This window comes from Acanthochromis polyacanthus, chromosome 24 (genome assembly GCF_021347895.1).
Source record: "Acanthochromis polyacanthus isolate Apoly-LR-REF ecotype Palm Island chromosome 24, KAUST_Apoly_ChrSc, whole genome shotgun sequence".
Lineage (NCBI taxonomy): Eukaryota > Metazoa > Chordata > Actinopteri > Pomacentridae > Acanthochromis > Acanthochromis polyacanthus.
In genome coordinates this window covers 1,922,193-1,933,173 of record NC_067136.1, presented here as the reverse complement: position 1 = coordinate 1,933,173, position 10,981 = coordinate 1,922,193, and the positions used below count along the sequence as shown (strand labels likewise).

At 38.3% G+C, this 10,981-nt stretch overlaps 1 protein-coding gene across 2 annotated transcripts in view; it reads left to right on the top strand.

The window, feature by feature from the left end:
- Nucleotides 1-653: 653 nt before the first annotated feature.
- LOC110971193 (tetratricopeptide repeat protein 39B-like) overlaps nt 654-10,981 on the top strand; it is a 37,821-nt gene continuing 27,493 nt past the window's right edge. For both annotated transcript variants that reach the window (XM_051944334.1, XM_051944333.1), the window contains exons 1-6: nt 654-902; nt 7,631-7,665; nt 7,859-7,963; nt 9,337-9,468; nt 9,996-10,066; nt 10,168-10,235. In XM_051944334.1, the coding sequence (XP_051800294.1) occupies nt 861-902; nt 7,631-7,665; nt 7,859-7,963; nt 9,337-9,468; nt 9,996-10,066; nt 10,168-10,235 (453 nt within the window). In that variant the 5' untranslated portion in view covers nt 654-860. The remainder of the gene's footprint in view (nt 903-7,630; nt 7,666-7,858; nt 7,964-9,336; nt 9,469-9,995; nt 10,067-10,167; nt 10,236-10,981) is intronic.

Here is a 10,981-nt window from a genome sequence, read left to right as displayed (position 1 = left end):
GAAAAAAATCCAAAAATTCAGCAAAATAATTCCCCAAATTCATAAAAAATTTTTTGCTAAATCTTCTGGAAGAAAATTTCAACAATTCCTTCAACTATTTTTTTTTTAAATCCTCACATTTGGCCAAAAAAAATTTTTATAAAAATGCAAGTATATTGGAAAATGAGTAAAAATCTTCCAATAAAAAGTCCTAAAAATATCTAATGTGATTCCATAAATATCACTGAAAGTTCTGTTTCTTTAAGAACATTCAGAAAAAATCAGCCAAATGCACCGAAATCAACTTAATTTGGTTGATTTTTCCTGAATGTTAATTTTTTTAACATTTCTTTTTTTCCACCAAAAAATGTTCAAAAATGTTGAAAATGTGGAACTTTTCACTGTGAAGACAGATATTTTCCCTTCACATTTTTAAGCTAAAATAATTGAAATTTGACTCGCAGGACGACATAAGGGTTAAATTGTGTGTTTGGGTTTTTTTGTTTTTATTTTTGACATCTGGTGAAGCTGAAATTTCATTCTTCTACCATAACAATCTGTTTGTGCATCAGAATATTTCCAATAATCGATGTTTTTCTGTCTGTAATGATCGGTGTGTTTCCTGCTGCTCTGTGGGAGGAGGAACGTCAGGAGGTGTGTTCTTCTCTTCTCCTGTTCTCCTCTCTGGTTTCCTGATTCACGGAAATGAGCTGAAAGCTGCGACACCGACAGACGCAGGAAGAACCGGAGGACCGGAGCCGATCAGCGACCGACGGATCATCAACAAGCTCCTGGAGAAACGCGAGGATCGATCAGCGGCAGCAGCTCAAAGGCATGAGGTCCTGAGAGAAGAGCGGACCTGAAGGAAGACAGGAAGCGACATGGCCCACGTAGGCAACGGAGCGACGGCGGAGGAGGAGGAGGTGGGACAACCCGGTCTGCTATAAATAGGTCTATGTGCTACAGTCAGGGTTCTGTGATGTACAGATCTACAATCTGGGTTCTATTAAATACAGATCTATAGACATCTTTCTACTGCATACAGATCTATAAACATGGTTGTACTGCATACAGATCTATAGACATGGTTCTACTACATACAGATCTATAAACATGGTTCTACTACATACAGATCTATAAACATGGTTCTACTACATACAGATGTATAGATATGGTTCTACTACATACAGATCTATAGACATGGTTCTACTACATACAGATCTATAAACATGGTTCTACTACATACAGATCTATAGACATGGTTCTACTACATACAGATCTATAGACATGGTTCTACTACATACAGATCTATAGACATCTTTCTACTGCATACAGATCTATAAACATGGTTCTACTGCATACAGATCTATAGACATGGTTCTACTACATACAGATCTATAGACATGGTTCTACTACATACAGATCTATAGACATGGTTCTACTACATACAGATCTATAGACATGGTTCTACTACATACAGATCTATAGACATGGTTCTACTACATACAGATCTATAGACATGGTTCTACTACATACAGATCTATAGACATGGTTCTACTACATACAGATGTATAGATATGGTTCTACTACATACAGATCTATAGACATGGTCTTACTAAACACCATTCTGTAGTAACCTTTCTTCTAGATTCTAGAGGATTTATGAAGCTGCCCAGAACCACAGGCGTTTCCAGATGTTCTCCACGGGGTTCTGTCAGGTGTTCCGCAGACGCTGATGTTCTCCTCGTGGTTCTGTCTGTTCTCTGTCAGTCTGACTCGTCTCATTACTGAGGAATCTGAGTCCTCGCTGCTGTTGAACCTCTGAACCACTCGATGAGGGCGTTGGTTTTGCTGCTGTCACCTTTTAGAACCCTTTAGAACCTTTAGAACCTGAAGAATATTCACAGGAATATGAAGAACCCCAAAACATCTGTTCTATTCCACTAGTTGGAACCACAGAGCTCCAGCTGAGTTGTTTGTGTCCATTACTGCTGGTGGTGTGTTAACAGTCTGCAGGTTCAGGGTTCCCAGGGGATCTATGGGTTCTAGAGGAGGTTCCACAGATTCTGGAGTAGGTTTCATAAGTTCTAGAGGAGGATCCACAGGTTCTAGAGAAGGATCCACAAGTTCTAGAGGAGGTTCCACAGGTTCTAGAAGAGACTTCAGCGGTTTATGACCTATTTTCAGAGGTTCCTATGTGAACTTTTTAGACGCCTTAGAAAGTTCAGAAAACACAGTAAAACATTTTATCAGCGTTCCCACAGGACCATCTGGAGGTTATTAGGGTAAATTTTAGTGGAACCGATTTTAACAAGATGTCACTTGTTTCTAAGGAGTTTTCAGACGATGAATTAAAAAGAGAAAATACATCATGTTATTTAACTTTCTGAACCTGAACTCACCAGCAGGTGTCTGAGCTTCTCTGTGGAACCAGGACTGTCAGTTTATGGTCATTTAGTGTCTGTTTTTGATAAACTCGTCTCTTTTTACGGCCGTTTTGTGGTCTTTTAGGATCATTTTCTGTCTTTTTCTGCTTTTTTTGTTTTTATGCACACTTTTTCTCTTTGTGGTTGTTTTGTGTCTTGTTGCCATTTTTCTGTCTGTTTTATGGTCATTTTTGTCTTGTGATAATTTTGTGTCTCTTAAGTCATTTTGTCTCTTTTTATGGTCATTTCTTGCCTTTTTATGGTCATATAGTGTCTCCTTGTAGTCATTTTGTCTCTTTGTGTGGTCATTTTGATGTATTTTTTTCTGTTTTTATGATCGTTTTCTGTCTTTTGGGGTCATTGTGTGTCTTGTTTGGTTATCTTATTTCTCTTTGGGGTTGTTTTGTGTCTTCTTGTGGCCATGTTCGTCTTTTGTCTTTTTATGGTCATTTTGTCTCTTTCTATGGTCATTGTCCATCTTCTTATGGCATTTTTTTGTTTTTGTGTTCATTTTCTGTCTTTTTATGTACATTTTCTGTCATTTTTGTACTATTTTACTCAGCTGTGACCAACAGTACCTCAACAAAAACTCAGAGTTTTCAGCTGAGCCACAGGAAAATTAGTAAAACTGATGGGAGCAGAAAACGTTGAGAAACCAGCTGGAGTTGAGACGTTTTGTTGTTTTTTTTCTGACCAGGTTGAGTGTTTTCATGGCTCTCTGAGGAGCTTTCAGTCCATTTCAGGGGTTTTTGGGTTTTTCATGAAGAAGCTTTAGTTTCTTTAATGAACTTAAAATCTAACAGAAAATGAGAAAAAGCTTGTTTTGGTTCTTTGGAACTCCAGAGTTCCAGTTTGTTGGACTGAGATGACTTTGTCTGTAGAACTGTCAGGTGTTTGGACGTAGCCAGAGACAACAGACGGTGTTTTTAATTGTCCGCTGGTCGGGACTCCGTCATCAGCTGACTGCATTCTGACTCGATGATGCCACCGTCGCTCTGAGTGGTCGCCTGTGTTTCCTCCTTCACGCAGCATTATTTCAGTCACGGCAGCTAAAAACCGACGGCGTCAGGAGGAGAACGTTAGCAGAATGTGATTATTATCAGGAGAACACAAGGACGCCACTGTCCAGGCCTCCTCAGCTGGAACTTCCTGTTTGTTCTGCAGGTCAAAGGTGGATCGACACCACGAGTGTCGAGTAAAGACGCACAAAGTCGCCGCTGTTTCCTTCTGGGTGGTTCCACAAAGTCTCAATGACACCATGTGGAGAAGGTTTTAGAGAATGTTCTGATGGTTACGAGGCTCTGGTGATCTTTGAGAAGGTGCTGAGGTTCAAATGATCCTAGTGGTGGTCCTGACGGTCCCTAAAATATCAGAGAAACACTTCGTTCAGAGGGCTGGAGTTGTGCAACAGTGCTGGAAGATGCTCTGAGAAGGTTCCACAAGTCATTTAAGGGGTTCTAGGGTAGATTGAAGAAGTGCAGAGTGGGTGGTTCTAAGAGTCTTGGAGGTCTTCAGAGGGTTTTAGGGGTGGTATGAGACCTTATGGGTTTCTAAAAAGTCTCTGAGAATGCTTTGAGATGTTTCTATGGTGGTTTTATGGAACCCTCCAGAGATTGGCGTGCAGAAGTTCTTTATGTTTTCATTTAAAAGTTTCTAGGAGGTATGAAAAAGATGCAGACAGATATTGAGACTCTGAAGAGTCTCTGAGAATGGAATATTTCCCAGGTGGTTTCGTGGAACCTTCTGAGGTTCTGAGGCTCTGGAGTGTATTCCTGTTCCTACTGAAAGGGTTTTAGGGATGCATGAAAGTGATACAAGTCCAAGTGGTGGATCTCTAAAGAGTCTCTAGGAACACTTTAACATTCCATGGTGGTTTTGCTAGAAGATCTAAAGGTCTTTGTTTTGTCACTGGACAGATTCTGCGGGTTCTTAGAGGTATTCAAGGGGTGCTTCAGAATGCTTTGAAGGTTCTTGAGATTCTTTTAGAGACAGGAAGTGTCATCAGTTGGATTTTAAGGCTCTTTGGGAGTCTCGAAGTGCTTCCAATGATCTTTGAGGAAGTTCCAGTGTTCTAAAGACACGCAAGGACGTGTCTTTAAAGTCCTTCGAAGGGTACCTGGTTGTTGAATGGGTCTTTGGAATTTTCTTTGAGTATTTTTCATGTCTGATGGGTGGGACTGGGTTCTAAGGATCTTGAAATTCTTACTGTGGTCACTCAGAGTTCCTTCAGTGGGTTCTGAGACATTTGTTGGGTCTTGAGGTAATTTCTGGGTATTTATGAGGTCGTGGAATGCATGTGGTGATTTATACAGTCGGTTCTAAGAGCCTTAAAACCGGTTCTTCACAGAGGATCAACAAGCATTTAAGGTCATGTGAGAAAGTGACATGGTTGAAGCTTCATATGGTTCAGTGAGTCAGCTGAGAGGAGATTTATGTCACTGACAGGTTAAAAACAACCACAAAGAGACACTAAACGACCACAAAGAGACACAAAACGACCACAAACAGACACTAAACGACCACAAAGAGACAGTAAACGACCACAAACAGACATTAAACGATCACAAAAAGACACAAATAGATACAAAACAACCACGACGACACACAAAATGACCACAAAGAGACAATAAACAACAAAGAGAAAACGACTCTGCAGGTTCTCTGGAGGTTCTTTGGAGGTTTTCTGGTGTGTTGTGTTTCTGGTAACAGGACTCAGTCTTGACTAATTGATTAGAGCACCGCCGTCACCAGAGACTCTGAAACATCAGACAGCAGCTGCTTCCTGTTTCATCTGCTGCCGACTGAACAACACAAACCTCTGAATCCTGGAAGGACATCATCAGAGGAGGCAGAGAACCAAAAAAAGACACAATATGAGCATAAAAAGATAAACAATGAACAAAATTAGACACAAAATGACCGAATTTGAACACAAAATGAGAAAAATGAGAAAAAATACCAAAATTAGACACGAAATTACCAAATTTGAACACAAAATAAGCAAAATGAGAAAAAAATACCAAAATTAGACACGAAATGACCATAAAATGACACAAAATGATCAAAATTAGACACAAAATCACCAAGTTTGAACACAAAATGACTAATCTTGTGTGTCCTTGTGGTCATTTAGTGTTTTGTTTTGGTCTTTTTCTGACTATTTTTGTGCGTCATTTTGTTCATTTATTGTGTCTTTGCTGCCCTTCATGCTGCTTTTTCATGGTTTTCCCTCCAGGACGTGTTTTACTGTTTTCTTACCTGTCAGACTGAACTCAGGGTGAAACACGGCGACACGTTTTTCTGATGCCTACGATCCAAACATGTTGTTTGTGGGTCACAGCTCTGAGGGTCGATGTGCAGCTTCAGTGGGCAGCTCTTATGTAACGTCTATTATTAGCTGCTCTGAGCTGCACTCGTCTGTTTACAGTCACAAGAACCGAACCGAGACCCTCCAGCCGCTCAGAACAGCACGTTATCCTCACAACAGTCTGAGAATAGTAAGATACAAGCTGGACAAACAAGAAAAACCAACACAATTTAACAATTTATGGGAGACACAAGCTGCAAAAAGAAAAATCACCAAGATTATATCATTTATTAGAGATACAAACGAGAAAAACACGAAAAAACATGAATATTATAGAATTCATTTGACACAAATTGTAAAAACAGAAAAAAATCTGCAACATTATACAATTTATTAGAGATACAAACTGTAAAAACTGAAAAAAATCACTTAATTTGAAACTTTTTAGTGACCCTCTCACCACCCATCTGTGATTTGTGGTTCTGTCAGGAAAATTCACCAAATCTGAGTTAAAATCCTAATATTTCTGTTTAAAGTGAGATACAAAATGACCAAAAAAGGACACAAAATGACCATAAAAAGACAGAAAATGATGGGGAAAAAAGACACGAAATAGCCATAAAAAGAGACCAAATACCTGCAAAAACACATTAAATGACTCTAAAAAGACACAAAATGACCAGGAAAAGACACAAAATGACCAGAAAACAACACAATGACTGTAAATAGACACAAAATGACCACAAAAAGACACAAAATGATGGGAAAAGACACAAAATAGCCATAAAAAGAGACCAAATACCTGCAAAAACACATTAAATGACCCTAAAAAGACACAAAATGACCAGAAAACAACACAATGACTGTAAATAGACACAAAATGACCACAAAAGGACACAAAATAGCCATAAAAAGAGACCAAATGACTGCAAACACACACACATTAAATGACCCTAAAAAGACACAAAATGACCAGGAAAAGACACAAAATGACCAGAAAACAACACAATGACTGTAAATAGACACAAAATGACCACAAAAAGCCAAAAATGACTGGAAAAAGACACAAAATAGCCATAAAAAATACACAAATTAACCATGAAAAGACACAAAATGAACAGTAAAACACATTAAATGACCATAAAAAGCCACAAAATGACCATAAAAGACCCAGGATGATCATAAAAAGTCATAAAATGACCACAATAAAACACAAAATAACCATAAAAAGCCACAAAGTGACCATAAAAAGACAAATGTAGCTGTGAAAAGGCACAAATTGACTGTAAAAAGACATTAAATGACTGGAAAAGGACACAACATGAACACGATTTAGCTCAGATTTGGTTACTTTTCCTGACAGAGCCACACATCACAGAGGGGTAGTTCAAGGTTCGTTTAAAATGTTAGAATTTCTAGGTTCCCATAGGATGATCCACAGATTATAGAGGAGATCTGTGTGCTTTCTGAGCCTTTTCAGTGTTCTGTATGTCAAGTAGAACTTTATAGTTATATAAATGGCATAATTTATCAGCCAGAAACTGTAAAAACAGACAGAATCATTTGATTTTTAGTTTTCTGACTGTCCTTGAATGCATCACACCTGATGTATTTGGTTCTTATGGGAAAAAAAATCCTAAAATCTGCGCTCATTTTGGAGCGTTTGTGTTACATTGGCCACATTTTAAACAAAATTTTCTCTCAGACGTATTTTTAATAATTTTAGACAAAGTTTTATTGTGTTGGATGAATAAATGAATAATTCTAAAAGGTTGTTATGACTTTGAACACATTTGAGTCATTCTGGATCAGTGTCAGCATCCGTTGCCATGGTGATGATGGTAACAGGAAGTGACCTGAACTCATCTGGACCCTCAGATCAACTAAACCAGAACGTCTGTTTGTTTGTTTGTTTCAGGACTGTTTTGAAGATGCCTTCGACCAGATACCAGCGTGAGTACACGACTACTACACAACTGCTACACAACTACAACACAACCACACCACTAAACAACCACACATTAGCACACAGTCGGCCTCACGTCTGTTTCACTTTCAGTCACTTCCTTTGTTGAAAAGCTGCTTGATCTTTGTTATTGTGTCATTGTGTGTTAATGTGTGTCTGTTATGTGTGTGTTCTGTGTAGCTCCTGCAGCATGGACCTCCAGACCTCCATCCAGGAGGCCCAGTGTGCTCTGAACCTGGTTCTCAACAACAAGTTCTCTGAAGCTCTGGACCTCCTCAAACCCTGGTAACCACAGCAACACAGCTGTATGTACACCGTGTCCCTAAAGTTGGTTCCCCCCTTGGACCAAATGTTTGGGCGGTTCCACCTGGTCGTTCAGGTTCTGTTGGGTCATTGGTCTGGTCAAACTGTCAGGTCCCAGAAGATAAACTAAACTCACAACCAGATGTTGGAAGAGAAGTCCAGTCTGGAGAGGTGAAAACATCTTCAAGAACCTACTAAAGAAGTTCTGTTGGTTTCGACTGAAGCTCTTGTAGGTTCTTGAAGGTGTTTCAACTGTCCTCCAAGAGACTAGACTTCCTTTGTAGGTTCCTGAAGGTTCTTGAAGATGTTTTCACCTCTCATCTGGGATGAGAACCTATCAGAACCCAACTGAGAATTGTTGGGAATCCTGAACATCTTCATCAGTCCACCACCAACCACCATGAAACATCTCAACTCTAGAAGATAGAACCTCCAACGTTCCATGAAACACTAACAGACTGGTTTTTGAATGAATTCATTATGTTGCATATTGAGTCTTTGAGCTTCGTTCTGGGGAGAACCAACTTTTGGGACACGGTGTTGTGTAGTGTAGTACAGTCAGTACTGCAGTATTCTTCCGTGTAGTGGCCTCATAACTTCATAAGTAAAATTGATAATAAAATAGTTTCATTCAGGGCCCGTTTTTGTTGAACTGGAAGTGGTTTTTGAACATTTTTTAACACACTTTGGACAATTTGTGACTCATTTGTCAATTTATTTTGTCCTTTTGGAAAATTCTTGCCACGTTTTGGACGTTTTTTTCGTGTTTTTGTCCAAACTGAGAGACATTTTGGATGCTTTTTTAGTGTTTTTGTCCAAACCGAGGGATATTTTAGACATTCTCTTAGTGTTTTTGTCCAAACTGAGACACATTTTGGACGTTTTTTTAGTGTTTTTGTCCAAACTGAGAGACATTTTGGACGCTTTTTTAGTGTTTTTGTCCAAAGATAGACATTTTGGACATTTTTTTTAGTGTTTTTGTCCAAACTGAGAGACATTTTAGACATTTTTTTAGTGTTTTTGTCCAAACTCAGAGACATTTTGGACGCTTTTTTAGTGTTTTTGTCCAAAAAGATAGACATTTTGGACATTCTTTTTAGTGTTTTTGTCCAAACTGAGAGACATTTTGGACGCTTTTTTAGTGTTTTTGTCCAAACTGAGAGACATTTTGGACGCTTTTTTTAGTGTTTTTGTCCAAACTGAGAGACATTTTGGACGCTTTTTTTTAGTGTTTTTGTCCAAACTGAGAGACATTTTGGACGCTTTTTTTAGTGTTTTTGTCCAAACTGAGAGACATTTTGGGCGCTGTTTTCGTGTTTTTGTCCAAACTGAGACGCTCTGTGTGTGTCCTACAGGCGGACGGACAGCATGTACCACGCTCTCTTCTACAGCGGCATCCTGGTGATGCAGGCCACCATGACCTTCGAGCACAGCGACATCCAGGTCGCCATGGCAACCATCAAGGAGGCTCTCCACACCTGTCAGAGGTGACGTTTGTTCTTCACGTTCGTTCGTTCGTTCGTTCGTTCGTTCGTTTTTTGCATCTTTATTTGGTGTCAACAGTTTAAAATAGTTTGTGTATTCATGGAGCGATGCAAAAAATTTCTGTTAAAAAATTCTGTGAAATCAATTATATTTGAGCTGATTGAAACACAGTAAAACAATGTGATATTACATATGTTGTTAAAGTACAAACACTGTAATAAAACTGATTGTTAATTTGGACATTACAGTTGTGTCCTGTTTTTTTTACAGATAACATGTAAAATATTCTTTTTTCTGTGATTTTAATAGTTACTATCTGTAATTTATCTAAATAAAAAATGGGAAAATTAGTAAAATAACATTTTAAAAATAATTTTCTTTCAAGTTAAAGCAAACATCTGTAAAATAAAATAATAAATGGATGGATCTTTAATGTGCTTTGTTAGAAATGTCATTTTATTTTGAAATTCACCTTCACTGAGTTTTATTTTGGTGATTAAGTTTTGACATGTCCAAACCGTGTGTTTAGGTTCAGGAAGAGGAACTCGATGGTCGGATCTCTGTCCAGTCTGATCAGCAAACAGTCCAAACTGCAGGAAGGTAGGTGAACTCTGGACACGCCCACACGTTCTCTGATTGGACGCTCAGGTGTGCTCAGGTGTGACAGGAAGCAGGAAGTGACTGTGCTGCTGTGTTTGCAGAGGAGATGCACGCGGATCTCTGCTACGCCGAGTGTCTGCTGCAGAAAGCCATGCTCACCTTCATACAGGTCAGAACTCAGCTGTTTGCATGTTTACATGTTTACCTTTATGTTTACCTGTCTAGATGTTTACCTTTATCTTCACCTGTTTACATGTTTACATTTATGTTTATCTGTTTACATGTTTACCTTTATGTTTACCTGTTTACATGTTTACCTTTATGTTTATCTGTTTACATGTTTACCTTTATGTTTACCTGTTTACATGTTTACTTTTATGTTTATCTGTTTACATGTTTACCTTTATGTTTATCTGTTTACATGTTTACCTTTATGTTCATCTGTTTACATGTTTACCTTTATGTTCATCTGTTTACATGTTTACCTTTATGTTCATCTGTTTACATGTTTACCTTTATGTTTACCTGTTTACTTGTTTACCTTTATGTTAATCTGTTTACATGTTTACCTTTATGTTCATCTGTTTACATGTTTACCTTTATGTTCATCTGTTTACATGTTTACCTTTATGTTTATCTGTTTACATGTTTACCTTTATGTTTACCTGTTTACATGTTTACCTTTATGTTTACCTGTCTAGATGTTTACCTTTATCTTCACCTGTTTACATGTTTACCTTTATGTTTACCTGTCTAGATGTTTACCTTTATCTTCACCTGTTTACATGTTTACCTTTATGTTTACCTGTCTAGATGTTTACCTTTATCTTCACCTGTTTACATGTTTACCTGTCTGTTTGCATGTTTACCTGTCTGCTTACCTGTTTATATGTTTACCCTTATCTTCATCTGTTT